Source organism: Larimichthys crocea, chromosome III (assembly GCF_000972845.2).
Source record: "Larimichthys crocea isolate SSNF chromosome III, L_crocea_2.0, whole genome shotgun sequence".
Classification (NCBI taxonomy): domain Eukaryota; kingdom Metazoa; phylum Chordata; class Actinopteri; family Sciaenidae; genus Larimichthys; species Larimichthys crocea.
In genome coordinates this window covers 22,401,540-22,426,528 of record NC_040013.1, presented here as the reverse complement: position 1 = coordinate 22,426,528, position 24,989 = coordinate 22,401,540, and the positions used below count along the sequence as shown (strand labels likewise).

Here is a 24,989-nt window from a genome sequence, read left to right as displayed (position 1 = left end):
ATTAATTAATTCTGGAACAGTAAGCCCTACATTTGCCTCAAAGGTTACTCAGAATATTATTTCGGTGTCAGCTTTAGACGGTTTCTAGTAAAGTCTTGTTCATCCAGAATCGTAACAGCGATAACCTAGCTAAAGGAGCTATTCCCAAAGTAAATGTACTTTAAGTTAGTTTCATGTTAATGCATTCGATGCCCAAAGCACGTTTAAACCAACTACACATCACAGACCACTCCTTGTACCACTTTCAACCACCAGAGTAACGCGGTTGCAGGGGGCCGCAAGGCGTGATGTAGGGCGTGGTTTGTTGGAAGGTGTAGTCTTAAAAACGAAGCTTCATAGTGTTTGATGGTTGGACCCCTCAGTTCTAACACTGGTGAAGGCATGACAGCCTGGAGAAGAGGGGAAATAAAGACATGAAGCATAAGTAAAGAGAAAAAGAAAAGGAAATAAAGTCAGTTCAACGTGAGTTGACGGGATGCAAATTCTAAAAGGTCGTAAATAAATTTAAAAATTAAAATGGGTGTAACATACAGTGAGGTGAGGTGTAATGTGTTGGAGAGATCATTTCCTGATTATTTCAAGCAGCAATTATAAAACAGGAAACCAAATCATGCCTCGATGTTTACTGTGACCGATTAACTTGCTCTGTGGAAATTGTCTCCAGACAGAAAAGATTGAATGGCGCATAACTATTACATCAATACAACTGTGTGCAGATAATACAAGAAAAAAAATCACAACATGAAGTAATAACATGGCGCAATCTTAAATATTAATCCATAAAGAATTATGTTTACAACACACAGCGGTACCTCTTCCAGTCTTTGGAGATCGACTGCCAGCGTTAGCCGGCGTGCTGACGTTCTCCGCTGGGCGTGCTGGTGAGAGAGGTGGTTGGTCATCTGAAGCTCGGCGACAGCAGGCCGGGGACAAACACCTTACTCACCTGGAGAGACAACGAGACAGGACAGACCAGAATTAATTGTTATCCGGGCATGAAAGACTGCTGTGCATCAAACTAATCGTTCGAGTCTTACCCTGGTGACTCCGGTGTAGAGAACCAGACTGCCACAGGCCTCCAGGACCAGCATGGCGTCTATATTCTGAGGAGCAAAGATTTATTGTTAATGTTCTGTCACTAGGGGTTACAGTTTCTTTCACTGTAATGTTTTAACAATGTTCTTGATGAGGTTTTCTAGATGACTTTAAATATTTGTTTTGAGAGTAGAAGCTTGTAATATATGCATGAGACTGTGCAGGCCTTAAAAAGCTTCTCCAGTAACAACATGCTACTCCAACCATGTAAGAAGGAGCGCTACCACACGTCCTTCATTCCAAGAGCTGTGAGACTCTTTAACACCAGCACGACTTCATGACTTTCTTTTATATATTTCTTATTTATGAGTAATGAGTAAGCTGTGACAAGTGAATTTCCCTGACGTGGGATGATCTTATTTTATCTTATAGATGATTTGCATTCAGTTTAATATCTGTAATAAGCTTCAGGGTGCTTCAGTCACAGGTGTGATCAGTTGTCAAGGTTAAAAGATCTTTCATGTTGCGTGTGTTAATTTAGACGTGCCCACATAATAAGACCTTGTACTCATGTTCAGTTCATGATCAATACTGTGTGCGCAGGATAATACTCCCAGAAATAAATTCATATATTCATATCAATTCATATAAAATCAACTAAAATGTAAAAAACCTAAACTAATACAAACTAAAACTGTGAAAAGAATAAGCTTTTCACTAACAGGTAAACTAGAGTTGATATCCAAAATTAAAAACTTAAAATTCAAACTGTACTTGCACAGTGCAGCTCATCAATAGAGTGGCGTCATTAAGAGTGGTTGTATGAATTTCTGGCCTGATGATGATTTTTAATGAAGTCCTCTGAGGCAGAGGTTTAGCTCAACTAAATATACGCACACTCATAAACATCCTTCTGAATTAAAGAGGATACAGTAAGGCCTCCTACGCAATTGTTCACAACTTCACACTTCCCACACAACAATTTGATGTTAAATAAATATGATGATGATGCCTCGGCCCGGTGCTGAAATCCATACAGATATCACAAACACAGAGAGTGAAAGCAGAGGAGTCTTTCTGTGAATGATCAGAGCTGCGACCTGCTTTGTTTTCAGACACATACAGAATATTTCTAATATCATGTATCACAGTTTTCAGTGGTGGCAAACTGGAAGTAACTGAACATCACTATTTAATTCTTCGTACGGCAAACGACAACAATCTATTGCAATTGTACCTTCTTTGAAACCACGTGTACATACATCTAATTTATGTTTTACATTATCTGAAATGTGTATATTCAAATGTATCAGGTAAAGCTGTTGTTGTATTGGAGGTTTCTGTTTGTTTGTACATGGGAGGGAGAATATTAAAAACACCTCTTAATACGACCTCACAACAGTTACATTGGTTTGTATTAGATTGTACAGGTGTACCTAATAAAGTGCCATTCTTTCCTCTCTGTGTTTTTTTTTTGTCATTCCTGATCTGGAGATGATCAAAAACTTACCTCCTGAATAAATATCACCTACTGTAAATCTTCAAAAAGCTTAAAACTTGTAATCTAACCTGCAGAGGCTCTGCATCTTTGGCAGGGATGGTTGTGACAGAGGCGAAGATGAGCTGCGACGTATCGTTGCTCTCAATGAACTTCACACATCTGTGGAAACAGTGGAAAAGATGTTTAGTCATCATTATATCATGCTGCATGACCACAGACTGAGATTTTTCATCAATATTGTGTATGTTTGTCCTGACCTGAGCTGTTGGTGAGACTCCACCAGGAAACAGAGGTAGTGGTTCTCGCAGAGGTCAGTGGTCAGGAACACTTTAGACGCCTGGCTGCTCATCTCCCTGCACAAGCAACAAGGTGACGATTCATGCGCAACAAGTACAAAAGAAAGCTGGGGGCCAACGTAATTACAGCTTAACTACCTGTGACAGCTAGCTGTGACCGTCTCACTCCACAGCTGCTCCATGCATAGGTCGGGTACAATGGGCTCCATCTCCGGCACCACCATTGTCTCGTTGACTGTGCTGTTGGGAGACGGTAAGAAGCCATGGTGCCCCCTGGGGGACGGGCTGTGGAAAGACGTGTTGAATCGAGCCGCGCCTGAAAAGGACGGAGCCGCCATGCCTGGAGAGTGAGCGCGGCTGGAACGGAAGAGAATAGGAAAAGGTTTTGGTCACTGGTCACACTGTGGAGAAGTGTTTTCTAGCCAACGAGGACGCACATACATTTACAGATTTACTAGTTTGGATTAGGTTAACTTAATCTCAGCGGGCAATTGCTAAAGTTTAAGGATAGAACTACCCAATCGTCCAAGAAAAGTTTAATTTTTACACATTTTGATCTGAACATATTCTAATAAAAGCTAAATCAGCATCTGTAAAATGACCTCGTACCCAACCGTGTCATAAACCGAGCCTCTACTCACCTCAGGGCAGCCATGTTGGATATACTTGGAGAATGAATGCGGGAATGTACTCCTGGTGAAGATGACATTATCCTGTTCTGGTGGCTGTGCAGAGCGCTGTAGTGGAGAGGAGAGCTGGTACCGACAGCACAACTACATAGGAGCAGAAAAACCAAGGAGGCAATCAGGCAGCAGCAAGAGACCAGAGTTGCTTTTAATGATCAACTAATAATTGCAGCTTTATACGCATACAACATCACATTCGTTACCTTGTCCCAGTTCCGGGACCGAGCCCAGTCGCCCCGCTGCCACCAGGGGTGTCCAGGCGGGAGATATTACGGAGGTGAGAGGTCAGGAAGCCAGATGCCATCAGACCTAAGGGTGTGCCAACTGGATCAGCTGCACAGCGCAGGACTGAGGAACGCTCCTGATGGAGGTAAGAGGCTGGAGGTTAGGGACAGGTAGACTCTCTGTGTTTGTGTGTGTCTGTGTGATCACTCACATCGGGTGTGACCTTGCGCAGGATCCAGACGGAGTGTATTCCTTGAACAGTGTCATAGGAGACGACTACAGAAGGCTGACAGCAGGTGAACACTATCTTCATGGTGGCGTCTGATGCATACTGCACACGGGAGCCTTCAAACAGACCTGGAAAAAAAACACACATACACAGAATCGGGTCAAAACATGGTGATTATTCATTCAGCGTGAGACAGGAGAGAGAGGGAAAGTGTGTGTTGTACCTGTAGGTTTAGACACTACTGGTGTGATCTCGTCTAGAGGATGCAGCATGCTGAACACCGTGGGCAGAGGTTCCCTGTAGAGGAAAAAAAAAAACTCAGTTACCTGCCAAATGACACTGGTTTGTATATTTGTATGTGTGTGTAGGAGGCTGTCTTTGGTATAGACACATTTGTTCAGGTACTAAGCTTTCATATAATGACTGCATCACTTCACATGTGTTTGGACTCGTGTGCCATGAGCTTGTGTATGCACATGTGTGTGAGTGTTAGTGTGTACCCGGGGGGGCTGAGTTGTGCGTCAGTCGCAGAGTTTTTTCGTTCTAACAAAAGTCCGAACTTGGTTGCCCACACATTTGAGACCTGGAGGAGACAAAAACACAGACAGAAAACATGTTGTTATAATAACATCTAACATTTGCATTTTACTTGAAATTTTACAACTTGACCAGCTTCCAGACTTGTAGATGACCTAAAGGCATCTTTAAATCTGCAATAACTGATGTTTATGAACACAACATTGACATATCCAGAGAAAAATCATTCATTTGAGTCATGTTTTTGGCCACCTGGCAAGTTCAATATTCTCATTTAGCTCCGTTTTTGGTCTCCTCCAACTCCTGAGGGAAATGTCAAATTATTTTTAGTGGCTAAATGCTCCAATTTTGAACAAGCAATCTGACTATATCTGACATTTTATAGCTCAAACAATTAGTTTAATAATCAAATTAATTATTAGATCATTTGAAAGCGTAAATATTTGCAGCGTATATTCTATAATTTTTTTCTATAATTTACTTTATTTTATCTAATAGGAAATGTTCTTCTTTGCCACTTCCAACTAGAGCTGGTTTCAGTAACTACGACACCCCACAGTGGTGGTACATCCCGTTACCGAGGCTCTCCCAAGGATTTTCTTGCTCCGTTTAAAACACCAACCTGTGGTTTACTTGCCTCTTTAAATCATTTCAATCATTTAATAAGAGCGGATGTCAAATCTTTCCGCTAGTAAATGTCCAACCGTCACCACCTTTACAGGCCTCCAGCAAAAGAAACAAACACAGGAAGAAAACATGATTTCCTCTGAGCGGCCCACAAATACTGTCTCTACAACGTAGATGTAAAAACACACCACTGAATCAAATTACACCTTGACTAATGCGAGCAATACACACACAGATATAACCCTAAAATATACATGTGCACGCTCAACACAGATACACATTTCCACTAGCAAAAACATCCTCAGTCTAGTTCAGTATGTGCACAAACACAAGCAAGGATGTCTCACACACACACACACACACACAGGCATCTGATATTGATGGGGTTCATTCCAATTGTCAGCGATCCAAAATTTCCATTATTGGTTAGCCAGACAATGGTTCAGCCCTGAGGAATACCACCAATCTGACTAACACTAACTTACACACACACACACACACACACACACAAAGTATCCAGTATTCATGTAGAAAGGAAACAGCTAGGGACTTTTTCCTTCAGTGGAAAAAGCCATAAATTGAATAAAAGCCAAAATTTCATAAATATGACTCTTGACAGATATGACAGGTTAGAGGAAAATGTTTAAAGGCTGATGAATCAGCTACACTTTACAGAGCAGATACTAGTTCTTTTTTAAAGTCTTGATTGCACTTTTCTTGTGGTATACAAGGTTTCACATCAGTGTCTCCCTCCGCCCTCACCTGGAAAGGTAGTGGCGAGATGAAATCCTTCCCGGTCACAGTGTGAACGTTGACACAGCTGCTCTGGATGATACACACTGTCTGCTCCACTTCCTCCTCTGTGAAGCAACATTAACAATATATATTTTTTATGAACTTCTGGTGAAAAGATTTAAAACAAGAATTGATACTTTTGGGTTTAAATGATGCAGTACCATCTTTCTTGTTCTGAGGAACAGCAAAGTTACACCATAAGGCCTGGAGACACAAGAAAAGAAAGCGTCAACTCTTAGAAATGTTGAACTTGAAAAATCCTGACAATCACAATTAATTCCCACTGTACTGTAGAGCAGCATTCAGTAACCGACCTGCTGCACTGGGCTGTCGACCGTGAAGGCCTTGTATACATTGGAGGCTTGGGTCCGACTGCCCTGGCTCCAGACGACCACAGTTCCTGCAGTGTAGAGCTCCTCTTCAAACTCCACATCCTCCTCTTTGACTCCCATGAAGCCTTTCCTGAGCTGCCAGCATTCCTGCAAATCAAAACATGTTGATACGGCAGTACAGTATGCGGAATACATCAAAAACACAGACTGTACTAAGTTATATCTAGAAGTTGTACTTTCATGAGTAAAGAATTGATGTGAAATTACCTCACCGACAAACTTGTCTGTACTATCTACTGCAGTTATTATGTCAACTACTGGGTTGAAGGAAGCAATAAGACGCCTGATATACAATCTCACCCTCTCTCTCTCCTGCAGACTGACTTCTTGCAGGGACCCCACCAGGCCGGCGGCACCGTCTGACGACCAGAGCTCGGAGGCGGGCTGGAGCTCTCTGAGCTGCAGGTTGAAGGCATTTGGATGGTTCCTGCAGTGCTCGCGGCCAAACGGGACAAACGACTGCAATTCCCCTGCTGCGATCATCGTGGCTGTCTCTTCATACACGACTTCCGACATGAGTTCCAGATATCAGCATTATTTCTGGGAAGAAGAAAAGGGGGTGAGGAAGACGTTTCCACACTTAGATCATTTAAATGTAACAGGACTTTCTAAAGAAATCTGGAACCAAACCTATACCAAGCATCATAAAAACATCCAAATTCACAAATAAAGTAATTTCACTGACTACCTATTAGAACTGCAGTCTGTATGAACACATAAGAACCAAAATAATAGTTATATTACTTTAACGACTACTACTATTATTACTAAAACTACTAATTACTATTACATTTAGTCATGTAGCTGACGCTTTTATCCAAAGTGACTTACAGAGAAGAGAAACAATCGAGGTACAGTGCGATAAGAAAGCGTTAAGTGCCGTGACAATTCTTAAAGGGTTAGATTTAGCACGCCTAGTTGTTGGTAGTGTTGGAGAGGAGCTCCTCTCTGAAGAGCTGGAGGTCTTCAGGAGATTTTTTTATAAAGGTAGAGAGGGTAGGAGCTGGTAGTGCGTCCAGCTCGGTCGTGAAAAACAGCTTTTATCATTTGAGGATTTTATGGAAAGTAAAAGGATCCCTGCCACGTAAAGATCTGGAGACTGTAATCCATGCTTTTATTAATACGAGACTGGATTACCGCAACTCACTTTATTTTGGCCTGGACCGCTCACTCTTGCACCGCCTGCAGCTGGTACAGCGCAAGCGTGACCACATATCCCCTGTCCTGGCGCTGCTACATTGGCTCCCGGTTGCTTTTAGAATAGATTTCAAAATTTTACTGTTTGTTTATGTGTATTTGACCGAGCTTCTTCATATCCACACCCCCACCAGAACACTGAGATCCTCGAATCAGCTGCTACTGATCGCCCCTATAACAAAACTGAAAACCAAAGTTGACCGAGCCTTTGTGGCGGCGGCCCTTAGGCTCTGTAATAACTTGACCTGGCACATCCGATCTGCCGGATCATTTGAGGTTTTTAAATCCTCCCTAAAAACCCACCTTTTCTCTCTGGCTTTTAACCAAGTTTAAGTATCTTGGCATTTATCTTAACCTTTTGTAATTATGGCAATATATGTATTAACCTGTACAGCACTTTGATCAACCTCAGCTGTTTTTAAATGTGCTTTATAAATAAAGTTTGAGTTGAGTTGAGTCGACCAACGGGGAACAACAAACGAGAAAAGTCTGGATTGCCTTGAACGAACAGGTGAGGAGAGCCAGGCGTCGTTCACTGGAGGAGGTGACACATGCCTGCATGAGGGCGTTCAGGTAGATAGGTGACAACTTTATAGGCGAGCATCATTATTTTATTACTTATTATTAAACTTGTTGTAGACTTGTACCACACTGTACTGACTAAACAACCTTATGCCAGCGCAAAGACACATACAAAGCTTAGATTAAATGTCAGAGATTGTAATTTATTCATAAATGCTGTTGTCAAATTATTGTATTACTGAGAGTCCCTTTCAAAATAAAAGCACTTTAAGCACTTTGAGCATATCCAACCTGAATTTATTACCTTTTTCTCTCAGTTTCCAATCACTTAAGTTAGATCATTTAAATCTTTACGTTACCCGTTCATTATATTGTTATTAGCCACGGTACAATAAGACATTTACAGCAGCTTTAGCTCAAACTAAACTATTATTTCTACTGTTGACAGACGCTACATGCTTAGCAGCGAAGCTAGGTGTATTTCAACTAAAACTAAAATGTCCCGAAACTCAGCCCGTGAGAGGCAGAGTGATGCTGTAAGCTGCACAAACATACATGTTGACAGTCAGGTAGCTGTGCTTGCTCTTCGGTGTTAGCACGCTGAGCTAAACCCGGTTAGCACGCCGGCTAACGTTAGCTGCAGCTAGCTCCCGAGCCGCTCACCTGCTAATAAGGAAAAGTCTGGCTCTTGTCGCGGAGTCCCTTTCTTCCCTTTGTGTGATCCAGCGTCGTCGCCAGTGCCAACATTTAAAACGGCCTCGGCTTCAGCTGCCAAACTGTGAGAGAGTCAGAGCCGAGGCAGGTTTTCAAATGAGCGCGGACATCTTTGCTGGCCCGACTCGTCCGCTTCCTTTTTGCGAGACCAGCCAATCAGAGCCGTCCTCCCCGTCCTGCTCGCTGCTGATTGGCTGCCTTCAGCAAGGAGGAGGATCTCTACAGATCATCACTTGCTCCATCATCATCATCTGCTGTGGAGAAAGTCAAAGGTCAATGGTGAGGTCAGGAAGGTGTTCAGGAGCCTCTGATGTCTTATGCTGTATTATTTATTGACGCTTGGCCAAAGAGAATTAGAGACACTCTCAAAGTTCATCAGAAGTGCCTGAGTCGGTCTCTGCCCAACTCATCCTGGTGGATAGACTTTAAACCCCAACATAACACCACAAATACTATACGCCCAGAATTAGTCAAAGAGAATTTTTACTAGGTGTTACTGTCTAGAGCAGCGCCGGTCCTGGCCACATTTGCGCCCTGGGCGACAACAACTAATACTGCCGAGGACCTCAAGGCCATAGTCATTACTGCATCTCAGCTCCATCATCCTCACCAGTAGTGAGTAAAGGGATGGATTTAAGGAAGATCAGGAAACCTTAAAAATAACTAATAATTAGATTAGATTAGATTAGATTATACTTTGTTTATCCCACAACGGCGGAAATTCACTCATAACAGCAGCAGGAAAAGTGTAATATACACTACAGAAATAAAATAAAAAAGGGCATACACAACGAACTGACAGAAGTGTCCTTCAGACTATACAATAAACAGAAAAACAAACAACAGACAAGTGTACAGATGTGCCAAAACGAGTACTAAGGTTAAAATGGCCATGATATAAATAATATTGCACATAGTAGTAATTGGAATGAGAATATAAATACAGATAAAAAAATAAAAAAATATAAAAGCTATGGTGAATGGTGGTAATTTAAACAGAAACAGAAACTACAACATGATCAGGTGGCGCAGGTGTTGTACAGCCTGACAGCAGTAGGGATGAAGGACCTGCAAAACACAGTGTCATGTAGGGGGTGAGATGTGTTGTCCATGATGGATGTCAGCTTAGTTAACATTCTTCTCTTACCCACTTCCTCTATGGAGTCCAGAGGACCTTAATTGGCAAATTTATGTATGTATTCTTTGGTATATAGGTGAATCCTACATATTTTAATACCTTGGACTTTTGGAAACAACCTCACCACACCTAAAATATTATATGCAGTATAATAACTTGAATAGGAAGCAAGCTACTGTGTCCTATTCAAGTTATTATAATGTTTATTTCACTGAGATATGCAGGTCATCTTCCAGAGAAAATAAAAGTCAAAGGTCAGGATAGGCTTGTCTTATGGTGCTTGTCTTAGTATGAAAAGTTAGAATTAACACAACAACAAGTTAACAAGCTGATCAAATACTGCTCTAAATTGCTTGTAAAACAGTATGCTGGATTAAACTGTATTAAGTTTAACTTGAATAAACTATTGATAAATGATGATAAATGATATATAAATGAATAATACTAAGACGATACACATTTCAAACTGAAGTGTGCTTTGACTTTCAGACATGTTAACATGGTTAAATGTGGAGGATATTAATAAATGTTGCAGAGAGGATCACTCTCACCCCAATTAAGAATAAATAAGCTGATATTTATATGGGGAAGTGGAGAGTAATTGCCAGCGTCTGTTTAAAGTCACAGCGAGATTCAGACCCAGACAATAATTATTAATTATTAATTATTATTTTTATGTTTTTATTGTTTTTTATTTGTATGCTTTTATGTGAATACTAAGTGCTTTAATTAGCAACAACAATAATTAATTACAGGCATCCTATCTACATGAACTTCATCTAATTTCTAAATTTAGCCTAAGCGGCAAGGTTCTCCAAAATATAATCAGGTCATCTACTATAAAATGTCTTTAGTATAAACACTGGATCGTATCATGTGGCTCCTTCTGCATCTAAGAAATCAAATTCAGAAAAAAGGTGGTCATGAAAAATTATACCTGAGTGGAAAATGAGGCGTCTGGGCGGTACGTGCGCTGATGGATGTGATGGATGTCGCACAACAACACCATATGAACTGACCGAGTTAAGTCTCCCAGACAATATCGGTGGAGCTCCCTGGGTGGTGTGTATGTGCGCGTGAGTCAGAGAGAGAAATAAGGGGAGGACGAGAATGATTCTATAAAATCAAAAAGGAAATGTTAAAGAGAGAAAAGAAAGGCATAAAACACAAAAAGGGGAGGTTTGCCTATACAGGTCTGACTCAAATTGATCCAAGAAATAATTATTTTCATTCATTATTCCCTCTCTGACTCACACATGCTGCATTTTCTCTGTCTCTGTTCTCAGTCTCTGCATTTCTAAATGAATTTGGTGACTGAAGGTGACATTAATTTCTTTCTGCCCCTCTCCTTTAAGTACAACATCTTGATTTCAGACAAAAACATTGTTAATAACATGTTTATCAATTGTACAGTAACACTGTAATATTTAATGGCATATTTTAAGGTCTTTTACTGTCATGGTTTGGCAATTTTTCTTTGTGTGGTTCAGTGAAGTAACCCTTAAAACTGGACTAATATCATTTGAGCTGTATTGTTTCATCCCTGGTGACCTGTCTATTCAGTTGTCCTGTGTATTTATGTTTCTACAATTATAAAGTTTTCGCTTTAAGTCAAGGCAGGTGTCACTCATGTAATTATTTTTTAATATATTAGTGTGTCACCTCAACGTAAAACATTCTTTTTTGTGTGTGCTTCAATCACTTGTTACATCCAGTAAGGATTAATTGTTTGTTGTGTTGAGTTCATGAAGTGTTTTTTTTTGGTTATGTCATAAAAATGACATGACCCAGTGGCCTAATGGATAAGGCATCAGCCTCCGGAGCTGGGGATAGTGGGTTCAAGTCCCACCTGGGTTGATTCTCACTCACATCTTGGGGTCTGGAAAAAGCTCTAAAGTTGTAAAAGTGAGTCAGATAGTTTCTGCTGAAACATTGCATGGTATGAAAATGTTCATCTGCAGATCTACTGATACCAACAGCATACATATACCCCTCGTTCCAATAATTGTTGGACAAGTTGTTATTGTGTCGGGTATAATGAGCCTTTTTCATGCTGCCTTTCCAAGAAAACGAGGAAATAAACTTTACAGTACTGTAACTCAACAACTCACGTCCATACAGCCATGACAGACACCTCATTACACTCATTAAGCTGCAGCAGGTTGTGCTGTTTGAGCTGAGGTCATCCTGCCATAACAGCCGCGCAGATTTCATTACTGCAGGGCTGCTAAACACACTGACGCACTGCAGCCGACTGGGGAGGGACTCAATGAGTTGCACTCTGATGGTAGCATTCGTTCGTAGGCTTGAATTCCCCAAGTGAACAGTGAAAGACAAATCTGCAGAGATGACGCTCCCACTGGTGAAACGGTTTGAAAGGTCAGGCACAAAGTAAAAATATGCAAATTCATTAGATACAATGCAATTCAGTACTTAATTCCTACAACACTTCATAAAGTAAAAGTAAAGTAAAAGTGCATTCAGAGTTTTAATTAAAAAGTAAAATAACACAAATATTAACAGTACAACAATAAACACTATACGCGTGCAGAATGGCCCATTTCAAAATAATGTGTGTTATGTCATTGGCTTTTAATTATTGATGCATTGACGTGTGCATCAACTGAGGTGGAGCCAGTCTTAATTCCTTTATATACTTTATATACTATCTGACATGCCCGTAGTGGTACTTGAAAGATTCTCTGAATTCTGTAACATTTTTTTTAATTAAGTCATTTATCAAACCATCTATAGCTGTTTGAATGAAATGTAACTTTAAGACATAGCTGAAATATTCTTTAAAATGTCAACATCAGCCTGATGCAGCGTGACATTTATTCACAAAGTGAGTGCATACATCCATGTTTAGCTCAAATGTGACGTGAGATGGTCAGTGGAGGTGAAATGAATGGTTCAAAAAAACACTGCAATCGTGGCTCTAAACAAGAAATAGTAGGAAGAGAAGTGAAGTACTACTTTTCTAACCAAATGAGCTCTGGTTCTTGAACCAGCTCTGTGTAGGATTCAACAACAGTCGACAATAAATAATCTACTTAATGGGAATAAACTTGCATCCTGTGTGAACTGTGTGAACATCATAGGCCAACCCTGAACAGGGAGAATGAAGTGGATACTAAATACTACTGGAAATAAGTACAGTACTTGAGTAAATGTACTGGTAGATAGATAGATAGATAGATAGATAGATAGATAGATAGATAGATAGATAGATAGATAGATAACATTGTTTTCCAACATAATCCAATTGGTCCCCATGAGAGCCAGGCCGGAGTGCACTGTGGGTATGGTTGTGCTGGTTAATGAGAGCTATGATGGAAATGTGACTGTGCGTGCATGAGTGTGTGCTGCGCTAATTAAAGTCTCAGGATGGCATTGCAGTGCGTAATGTCTGCCAAGGGGCTGAATCCAGGCCAAATGTATTTATGTATTTAGTTAATTTAGGATGCAATGAAGAGCTCTGGTGGTCTAATTGAACTGTACAAGAGGCCACACACCAAAAACAAGGCCTCCATTAAAGGAACCTCCAGGGACCCAGGCTCTGATGAGCATGTGTTGTGTTTGTGCGTCTATGTGTGTGTAAGTAAAGTAAAGTCAATATTTCAGTATCTGTTTGGGTCGCTGTGTTTGTGTGAAACTGAATCTGACATCTCACATATGCTCCACAGCACCAACAGGATTGTATGTAAAGATTAGTTGTTATGAGGATTGTTTGGGTCGTGTTAACCTTCAAAAGGAACACATATCTGAGAACTAGAAAAGAGGATTGACATGTCTTTGTGTTAAATACAGAGTTGGGTCTAGCTTAGTGTAAGCACGTGTAGACACAGCTAGCCTCTCCAAAGTTAAAAAATCTGCCTAACAGCACCTTAAAAGCTCACAGATGAACAAGATGTATCTCATTTGTTTAATGTAAAAATGACAATGAGTTATGTGGAGCTATTTTTTTAAGGAATAACTGATTAACCTGATTCTTCTGTGCAGCTTCCGAGTCGGACATATTGGGAAATTCAGAGAAACCGCTGACGACATGACTGCAAAGCTTCCATCACTGACAGAGATAGAATTAATTCAGCTACTTCATTATTTGTGTTTGGTTTAGTTTCACTTAATGAACCACAGCAAATCTGTAACTCGACAAAAGAAGCTAATTTAGGCAATATGCTGTCATTACAATGTGAGCTGTGGAGTGTCATTCCCATGTCTGATTAACGCTGATATTGCGTGAATGCAGCACGAGATACACAGAATTAAAATGTGATTGACAGAAATCTTCTCAGCTCACACTTATATGATCTAAAATGGTGAATTATTCTTCGACTTTGACACTTTTTAATCAGTTTACCAAAGTCTTGGTTTTCTTACCACAGTTGTTGGAGACAGGTCTCCTGCAGGAAGAGGAAGTTGATGGAGGAAACATCGGCCTTATTATGTTGATGGAATGTAAGGATGAAAACGTTCCTATGGACGAGTAACCTCTGTACGCAGGATGACACAGAGGACTGAGGAAAACAGGAATGTAATGCATTTTTCTTATTGGAGCTTTGACTATCCATACCACTTATACCTTTATTACTACTGAGTCTACTTGCTTTAAGTTATATGCCTATAATATAAGCCCAGGTATCAGACATGCAAGAACACTACCTGCTATCAGCTGGCTTGCTATTGCTATTACAATATCCGGTTAAACAGTGAAGGTCTTACAATTGCATTTTGACACATGGACCCAGCCCCTTCAAAATGAGATGTTAAACCAGGTCTTAAAGGGGATCTCCACCAATTTTACACATCTTGGGGAGTGTCATGACAGCTGCCTCTGCCATTCACCGTCTGTCCACTGATGGAGAATGGTGTTGAAATTATGAAAATGGCATGTGTGTACAGTAAATGCTGTTATCCAGCTCATCAGGGAAGAAGGTCTGTACGTACGATTTGTGTTGTCAACAAGCCATTTGCAATACAGCGTTAATGCTGTTAATTTCACAAATTTCATCCGGCTGTGTTGACCTATTGGCTCCATTTTCAGCTCTGAATGCAGCCAGTCTCCTGCTGCAGCAAACCAGGTTTAGCCATCAGGGGAGCTTGACTGTAATTTATCAGACTAATCTCCTCTAGTTGTGAATTGCAATCCATCACCAAAATTAGCTGGGTCCACCATGAGCTAGGAAGAGAGGAGTTGCCCCACATGGGAGACGGAAACCTGCAACTATGACGACATTCAAAATGAGTGTAGAGGCCTATCATTTGTCTGTGGAGGGACGTCATGATACTGTCACCATGTCAGCATGAACATTTCCTCCCACCAGTTGGAGGAGAAGTTACATGGTGATGCATATTCAATGTATGTTCATTAATATTAATGAATATTTGATATATTTTATATTAAATCTCTTTTTACTGTGTCTCTTAGCATGAATTTACAGACAGGTCAAGTAAGAATCAGGATGAAATAAATAGTTCATTGTTGTTTTGTGCAGCGTACATTCAAATCCGTTGTAATTACTCAAAATGTTTGTGGTAACTGATTATGTATGAATATTTAAGTTGTGGTAATATTTTCAAACTTAAATGTAATACATTTTTCTTTTTTTAATTATTTCTGACTCAATTAACTTGATTTAGTAATGCTTATTAAAATTGAATTCCAGTGACTAATCCTTTACTCAATAAATTTAATTCTGCACAGCCTATAGTCTACGGAAATCTACTCAAAACAAATGAAGCTGCATTAAATTCAAGTGATGGAAGCCCAAAAATGACTACTAGTCAACTTAAAATTACCAAGATGTTTTTATTGAGGTATAAAGCAGCCGTTAAATACTTTAGGTAAGGTAGTAATGTTTTTAGTTGCTTTTATAAGGAAGTAATTTTTATGATTTTATTATGAGGTACATCATATATATAAATCCCATTTTTATTTGCATCTTATTTGTTCCAAAACATCTTTAAATGTTCTTTCTTATTTCATTTTGATCTTGTTCTTCTTTCACCTCACTCCAGCTTTGTTCTCGTATCGTATCTGACTTTCTGGATCTGATAAAATCTTTCTTTCGCACTCTCTCTATCATCATCTGTTTGTGTCTTATCTTTGTATCTTTATTCTATTTCCCCACCACACACACACACACACACACACACACACACACATAAGAGAGAGAGAGAGAGACCCCAGTGTGTCCTGTCAGGCTGCCAGCAGTAATCTGCCATCAGAGTTGTCATTCTGTGCTTTGCTAATTGGATAATATGGTGCAGAGGAAGCACTCAGCAAACCAGGGGAATCCCCTCATCACACTGGCTGGTGGGAGAGTCGTGATGTAAAGTGTCTCATTACGAAGACAACAACCATTTGGACCTAAAAGTAAATTCCTGCCGTAATTTTTATTTTTAATACAGAAGGGTTTGTCTTTCACATGGTGTGTAAGAGGCAGGCAAGGAACTAAATCCAAATGCAAACAGGAACATCAGTAACTTCAACACCATGCTCCATCAGTAGACAGACGGTGAATGGCAGAGGCAGCTGTCATGACACTCCCCGAGATGTGTAAAATTGGTGGAGATCCCCTTTAAGGCCTGGTTTAACATCTCATTTTGAAGGGGCTGGGTCCATGTGTCAAAATGCAATTGTAAGACCTTCACCGTTTAACCGGATATTGTAATAGCAATAGCAAGCCAGCTGATAGCAGGTAGTGTTCTTGCATGTCCGATACCTGGGCTCTAGCAGAAGGAATGGGGAACTAGTGGTCATTTTCTTTGCCCTGGTGACCCTAAATCCAGCCACAATGAGCAAATTATAGGCGTATAACTTAAAGCAAATAGACTCAGTAGTAGTAATAAAGGTATAAGTGGTATGGATAGTCAAAGCTCCAATAAGAAAAATGCATTACATTCGTGTTTTCCTCAGTCCTGAGGCCTGTCCATAGGAACGTTTTCATCCTTACATTCCATCAACATAATAAGGCCGATGTTTCCTCCATCAACTTCCTCTTCCTGCAGGAGACCTGTCTCCAATCACTGCTGTCAATTAGACCAGCTCCTCCTGCCATGGACTTCTGCCTAATCTACTTTCTCTCTGGACTGATCACATTAGGGCTCAGATGGTGCCATCATGGTTAAGAAGAGGGAGGAGGAGGAGGAGGAGCGGGTTCATCTGCTGACTAGGAGGAGATATCAAGGCCAGAGACGCTGTTGTCATGATTTAGTGGTAAATAAAATTTGTGTTCATTAGTAGTTATGCAAACATAACGAAAAATATTTTATCTGAAAATGCTTGCTCCCACATTTTGTGCACTTTAAGATAATCCTATATCTCTTTAAAACTCTAACTGAGTTGGTTGACCCCTCTTAAGGCCAGTGGTGAACACAAAATGTGAAGCCATATTGCCATATATATTCTATGCTGCATTTTACACTGTGAATTGTCGCCAGTAAATGTCAGGACAAGAGATCAATGGTGGTTTCAAACTTTTGTCTGGCAAGCTCTGCTTCAAAAGTTGCCCCATAAATTTGGCCAAAATTGTGATGACTCACTGGGCAGGTCAAACGGTTGTGAAATGAAAATTTCATTTTCAAATTATTACAGTGCTGTGTCAGTGAATATTGTTTACATTGAATGTATCTCTATCTAAAAGTGGGTTGGGGTTCACAAAATTACTTAATAAAACATAAAATGGAACACCAGAGGAACGTCCTAGGATTTCAAACTCCATTCAATATCTGATATAAAATAATTTGGCTACTTTTTTGGTAAATTGGGTTTGTTTGTGCTGCTTACTATGACTACTGTAAACCCAACATTAACATTTTAGATGGCAAACATTTTAGTAAGCAGTTGTTATTAACTTAAACATACAATTCATTTGTTTCCTGAAACTTAATATATCTAAACTAAATCTATCAAGAAAATGTCATATCAGTTGAAAGTTATATATAATTAACAATAGAAATAACATTTTAACATTTATTTGCTTGATTTGACGCAACCATCACCTCTTTTCTTTTTGTTTTATGTTTTTTTTTTCCTGCTCTGTCACCCTTTTGCAGTCTCTCTGTAAGTCATGTCCAAGCCAATCATCTTTATCTCTGCAGTGATATTGGCTAAAATGGTTCACACTCATTTAGATGGATGGATGAATGGGTGGATGGATGGATGGATGGATGGATGGATGGATGGATGGGTGGATGGATGGATGAGGCGCCAGCCAACGTCACGACTAATTCACTGTGCCATTCCAGCAGAGCAAATCAGACTCATCAGGGACACTGTGGGTGGATTCACTCACAGTCCTGTTCGGTGTCCTTTTTTAAAGCCCCGGCACAACCTGATATAGAAAACAATGTCAGCATCTTGCAAACACCCTCTACAATTTTATAATATCATTGTGTCTTTAGCACCATCAATGGTGCTCAGTGCTTACTTATATGAATGTAAACAAATCGGATATAAATAGCTGCAGCAGGATTTTAACAACATTGTTGAGGAATTAAATATTAGTGTCATGGCAGGACAATGCACCAGATAAATAAAGAAAATGTTTATAGCTCAGAATTAAGCTTGGAAACGTTGCTTATTGCATCCTATATATTGAAAAATAATTTTATTTGTTTTTATGACACGAAGCTACAGTTTGGCCTTTGATAACATTTGTTATAGAGAAACATCTCCACACATCTTCCATCATGCTACAGTTTTTAGATTTTTTTATGGAACATAACTTGTCCAATGTGTCTGATGACTCGAGGCCAATGAAAAGTGTGTATTTTAGCAGTGTGTATATTGTTATATGACAATTAATTGCTACGTATTTTACACTTTTAAAAAGTCTATTTCAGTGACAACTTGTTTCCAGTTCAAGTGACAACTGGAAATATTGGAAAGCTGATTTGGTTTTCTAATCGATATGGGCTGGAAAAGGGCAAAGCGGTGGTTATTAGATTTTCACTTCAATTTTTTTGAAATTTATTTTATTGCATTTCCCAAAGGACACATATACTGTGACACTTGAGGAGAAAACAGAAAACAGGACTGTAAGTAACTCTGACAGGACAAAGTCAGAGAGAACTTTCCACATTCTTGATCTATAGGTTTCTCCACTGCACAAGCATTAGTAATTATAGCTTTATTAAGCTTTTATGTTTGCTTATTTTACTGCTTTTAGTCAATAACCATCATCATTCAGTCAGTTGTCTGCCTCTCTGTCTCAGGTACCTTGTTACATGTAAAGGAAACCCTATGGATATTTATGTCATGCAAATGGACATTACATCTGGAATCCCTTTACTGTGTGAAGGAATAAAGCCATTTGCTTCCTCTTCTTATCATCATCATCATATTCTTCTTCTTCTTCCTCTTCCTTGTATAATAGATCTGTAGAAAGCCCTTGACTTTAACTTCTCATCTCAGATACTTTCCATTTCTCCCTTCCTGCAGCAGCTGACCCACAATGTGAAAGCATGGGAGCCTTGGGAAAATGATCAGATGAGTCAACGGCATCAACACTGGCATATAAGTTAGTTATGATTAGTTAGAAGAAAAATAAATAATAATTTCACCCTAGGCCTGTTTGGTTCCGACCATGAGCAAGACCGATGACGGAAGCAGTGACTTACTGACGTCTCAGGCCCTGATCGAATCTGATGTCCCCTCCTGCTCCATGAGAAACATCCAGGTGTATAAAACAGGAGCAGACCTGAAGGCGAGGAAGACAGAAAGACAAAGAGAGTCAGAAAGAAAGCATCGGGTGGAGATACAGCAGCAGCTCGAGATCAGGACTTTGGAGAGCGCAGCGGACAGAGCAAAGAAAACAGACAACGTTCTTTAGAGCACATGTAAGATTTTATATTTTCATTATTTTAGAGTTTCTCTGTGATCTTGGTCATTTTAAACTTGTGTTTTTGTTCTTTTTACGCGCTCCAGGTAGACTTTGGATAGGTCTCTCCAAATAACCGAATATTGAGTTTTACGTCGATTTAAATTGCTGGTTTTAAATTTAGCAGCAGCTCGATACAAGAAATTAAGGTTTGCGCTCTATAGTGGCAACAGAAGTGCAGAGTCCAAGCGGTGTTAATAAGATGTTTCCTGCTCGCTGCTGCGTAATTACGCATTGGAGTCCGATGAGTTTCTTTTCTTACACAAAATGTAAAAATCTTGACTGATGAATTTATCAAATTTCAATGTTGTTTTGTTCCTTTACAATTAACAATCGGTGACTTGATGATCAGAGAGCTGTATTGAGTTAAAAGTAATTGATTTCTAATAGACATTTTTACATGTCTACAGTTGAATTTACTTGTTTTTTGAATTTACTTTACTTGTTTGGAGGAAAAAAAACACTTTGGTGCTGAAGTCCTTTTATCAATAGGACTAATAACACTTGCGCTCTCTGCGGGGGCAACAGACTTCCAGAGTCCCGGTGTGTAATAATAACAAGAGTCCTATCCTCGCCAGCTGCGCGTAATTACGCATTAGAGTCTGTTGCTTTCTGACAAAATTCACCACTATGAGAGAGTGTCCAAACAGATCTTCGTGGCTAAACTACTCTTCTATTTCTCACCTTTGCCTCGAGCAATTAACCACTTGTTTACCACCTGTCTCTTTGCGCGTACTGTCAGATAAACAACTTACCGGGTACGGCATCGTTTCCCGTCTGCAGACTGCTGGTAAATAACCTAGCGCTCACCGTGTTCAGGTTGGAGGGAGAATAACTTACCGTTTCCATCCTCAGGTGTAAAGCGATGTTACAACGGACCGGCCCCCAGCTGCTTTTCCTAATAGCCCTGTGCAGTGTGTTGTACTCACGGACTCTGAGTCTGCCATACACATCCATGAGGTAAGAGAAACCGGTGGTCTTTCCTACTGAAACTGATGAGAAGCAGAAATTTAGACTTTACGCGCATGTTGTCAAAAAAAAAACATTTAAATATAATTGCACTGTGTTCTGGTTTAGTTGATGCTCAAAGTCGTATATTCTATAATTATATTTCCATAATAATTTATAGTGTAAACAAAGATGATACTTTAATTGTAATCTTATCGTGCATTGCTGTATTTCTATATGGCATCATCATATACAAATGATTTGTCTTGGTGTTTTGGTGCATAAAACATAACAAGTAAAAATATACACGTCAACAATAGATGTTTATTGCGCTCTTTAAATCATTATTAATATAATTATAACCAGCACATCCTCAGAACTGAACATGGTCTTTGCGTATCTTTGCGTGTCCATGTATTGTTGTATGTATGTGTGACTGTCCTATGATGTGCAGACCGACGAGACACGCAGACGGTCTGTTCACCAGCGGATACAGCAAACTCCTCGGACAGCTATCAGCGCGGAGGTACCTGGAGTCTCTGATCGGGAAGCGGGTCAGGTAGGTGACCTGGCAGGCAGTAGTTATTTGTTCATTGGCTGATTTGGCACGTTAAAATGAGTTTAATTTGGATTAAAGCACGTTTTGACTTTTATGAAACTTTTTAAAGAGTGAACCAAACCCATCAGAGAATAGATGTGTAAAAGTTAAAGTGAAATGTAAATGAACATAAGTGTCCAGCATCTTTGTCCTTCAAGGATTTTGGCTGTTAATTGATTTTTAGTCGGTTTATTTATCAGAACATAGAATTTGTAAAAATGTGCGTGGAGATTAGTTATAAAGCTGATTAAGTTCCCATAAAACAAATAGCAAAAAGTGATTTTATAGATTTTGTCTGTAAATTCATTCACACAAATAAATGACATGAAAGTTTCCTAAAAGTTTTTGATATTTTCTTTCGTATTTGTACATCATGTTTCACTATTTTGTGCAGGGAGAGGTGATTTTTTTATTTTTTATTTTTGGTAATGTTGTCAGTTTAACACTGGAGGACCTACTGACATTTTCAATGAAAAGAACCGACCTGCTCGATGATGCCTTTTGTAATTGACTAAACATTTTTAAAGGTTAATTCATGCCATTATCGCTTCATTACATTACAGCCAAGAGGGATTCACACACACACACAGACACACATACACAAAGAATGAATCACTGATCCTGAGTTGCACTGACTTTGCTCTGAACCAGCTGGCCTCTGAACTGTGGTGAGCTTTAATACCTTTCATTTTTCTCTTCTGTCCAGTGATGAGCTAATGGAGGAGCCAGTGAAGCGCCACTCAGACGCCATCTTCACAGACAACTACAGCCGCTTCCGCAAGCAGATGGCCGTCAAGAAATACCTGAACTCAGTCTTAACAGGAAAGAGAAGGTTGGTATCAGTCCTACCTACCAACAACATACATTTGCCCTTCTTTTTTTAGTCCAACCTGAATCTCTTGAGCTCATATTATGATATGACATGTAACTTTGTGACATTTTGAATCTCCAGGTTGTCACAATATTTTGTCAAACAAAAGGAACCCTATGATTTAAAAGTGGTTATGATTTTTAATAGAATTCAGCACTGTTGACTGATTTATTTTGAACACGTACAGCTTGAGAAGAGCATTCACATTAACTTCCACTTAATTTGGTTGGTTGCTGAGAACCAAAGGAGCTCGGCAGCTGGGAACCAGACTAACCAACAAATCACAAGTAAATCAAATCCTCAGGACCATCTACACAATTTTAAAACATGATAAACATAAACTAATTCTTTGACATTGAAGTCTGCAGCCTCCATACATTTGTTTATCATTCGCCTTAGAAACAGCCTGTGAATGAAATACCATTTAGCAGCTAACACAGCCCTGTATAATTACGACATATACCAGGTGTGTTGTTAGATTTTCCATCATGTTTTCTCTGACTGCGCCTTAGAATTTCATATATTTATATGAATTAATATATTGACTTTGTACCTCCTGCCCCTCCACTTTCACACCAAACAAACGCACACAGCCTAGAAGATCCTGGATCCAGCGACCCAGAGGACTCCAGGGATGAGCCCAACACTTTCCAGGAGAGCTACAATGACATCAACGTAGATCACCTCCTAAACAACTTTCAGCTGGTAGGAACACACACATAAGGTCTAAAACTAAACTAATGTCCTTATATGTGAACATTTACACAGAATCAATATTTCTGATGTTCACACACTCATACATACGTTAAGGGTACATTAGTTTTGAAACAAATCTATGTACAAGAAAATGTAGAGAAATACAGAGGTGTTGTTCCGGATCAATAACTGTCTTCTCTCTCCATTTTCTCCCCTCTCCTGTTTTTTGCAGCCACTTTGAGGAGGGGTCCGTGCTCGAGTGAATACCTCAAGTCATCCTCATGAACCCGCCCATTCCAAAAACAACACAGTATTATTCCAAAGGACATTCAAAAGTCAAATCAACCAATGATGATGTGTTCTCCAATGTGGTTATCTATCTACTCATACACACAGTACATGTTTACGCTGTATATATACAGTATATATATACAATACTAATCACTGAACTCTGTGGGCCGCACTGAGCAACATGCGTGTCCTCATGCAGTTTAGTCATTTGTGTTTGAAAACGACGACTGACAACAGTAAATATTAGCAAAAGTATGACGTTTACTTTCTTTCTAAGATCATTGTTGTGCTTAACTTTCAGTAGAACAATTTCTGTCCTAATAACTTTTTAAAAAACCACTGTCCTATTAAATTTGTGTAAAATTTGTAGCATCGACTTTGAGTAAAAGATTTAACCCATTGAATGTCAATAGAACAGTATTTGCTTTCCCTTTCCCATGGATTTTCAATGGATCTACTATCAGTCTAACTTTGACCAATGTCCAATTGAATTCTCTTGAATTTTCACTTAATTTTCATTAAATTTCAATGAAGCATATGTCCAATCTTCAGTGTAAAGCTAGCACCACTGGCTGGTATAAAAAGTTATCCAATGGAACATTTGAACAATTTCAATATCAAACTTTAAATGCAACCATTTTGCCTAATATTAAATTTGATTGAAATCTGTCCCATAAACTTTCATTTAATTTTTTTTAAACTATTGAATGTCAACAGAACCGCATTTACACTCAATACAGTAACTTTCCCATGAATTTTGGTCGATCTATTGTCACTTTACCTTTAAGAGACTAACATTTATTCATTAACCAGTAGTTTCATTGACCTTCAGTGGAGAATTTATTTTCAATGGAACACTAGCACCGTTAGCTTTCAGTAAAATATAAATTTGTCACATTTTGTTTCAAGAGAACTGTTGTTCTATTAACTTTCAATGGGAATATTTAAGTGATATTTATCCCATTATTGGGTTACTTGTTGAACATCAATGGAACATCATTGGTTTCTATTTGTCGTCCGATTAACTTTAAATCGAACATCTGTCTGATTGGGTTCTGAACTAATGCAACATTGGTTTTCCATTGCCCCATTTACCTTTAGAACAATAATTACAATGATTTGATTGATTTAGTTTTATTTGGATGATATCTTTCAATTGATTTATGGCTCAATTACACATGGGACAAAAAAAAAATAGGGACACAATTCAAATTAACAGTTGTCGCCTCAGTTTTCAGTGGTGCAGTCATAATGTAAGTGCTGACTGAATTGTTTTAGAGAATCCAAACATGGTAAAAAAAAAAAGAAGATTACAGGAGCAAGAGGAAGTGAAACACATTTTGATGAACACACAGATGCATATAATCACTTTATACTATTCAATATTTAGAGCAAAGACATTATAACTGAGCATAAACCTGCCTTTAGCGCATATAGTGATGTACACCACTCACCAAATAAAAGATGTTGGTTTATTTTTCAAAGCTGAGTCTTTTGTCTGGCTGATTGTTTGATGGTTGGAGTTTTAGGACATAGGTTTGAGGGTTTTGAAAGATAATTTTATCCTTTGGATGGGTCGAAAAGAACATTTAAGCTTCCACTGACATCTGGGTAGTCTTTTGGGGAGGATACAGTTCCAATATCATATATTTTTAACGTCCTTAAAAACAAACATTGCTATACTAAGTCAGCTAATCTGAGTTTCTAAATGAAAAAGCCATGGATGTGATCATATCAACAAGTGTCACATCAAGCAAGCTTCACATCTTCCCCATGGCATACAACATGCTTGACATAAAGTTCA

At 39.2% G+C, this 24,989-nt stretch overlaps 2 protein-coding genes and 1 non-coding gene across 3 annotated transcripts; 2 read left to right on the top strand and 1 right to left on the bottom strand.

The window, feature by feature from the left end:
- Positions 1-880: 880 nt before the first annotated feature.
- LOC109140776 (anaphase-promoting complex subunit 1) lies at positions 881-8,938 on the bottom strand. Its single transcript, XM_027277793.1, has 15 exons — positions 8,706-8,938; positions 6,624-6,863; positions 6,246-6,410; positions 6,093-6,135; positions 5,899-5,996; positions 4,473-4,555; positions 4,196-4,269; positions 3,955-4,100; positions 3,722-3,879; positions 3,474-3,605; positions 2,971-3,189; positions 2,794-2,889; positions 2,605-2,695; positions 1,038-1,103; positions 881-946 (listed from the first exon to the last, which is right to left on the bottom strand). Exons 2-15 carry the CDS (start codon positions 6,837-6,839, stop codon positions 899-901), a joined length of 1,635 nt encoding a protein of 544 aa, XP_027133594.1. The 5' UTR covers positions 6,840-6,863; positions 8,706-8,938; the 3' UTR covers positions 881-898.
- A 2,740-nt stretch (positions 8,939-11,678) lies between these two features.
- On the top strand, positions 11,679-11,751 carry trnar-ccg (transfer RNA arginine (anticodon CCG)). The gene has a single exon. It is a non-coding gene; the product is annotated as a tRNA-Arg (tRNA).
- Positions 11,752-19,565: 7,814 nt separating this feature from the next.
- On the top strand, positions 19,566-24,490 carry vip (vasoactive intestinal peptide). The gene is made up of 6 exons (XM_019253750.2): positions 19,566-19,740; positions 20,637-20,741; positions 21,184-21,288; positions 22,034-22,159; positions 22,792-22,903; positions 23,127-24,490. Coding segments are annotated over exons 1-6 (459 nt in total). The 5' UTR covers positions 19,566-19,738; the 3' UTR covers positions 23,136-24,490.
- The last annotated feature ends 499 nt before the right edge of the window (positions 24,491-24,989 follow it).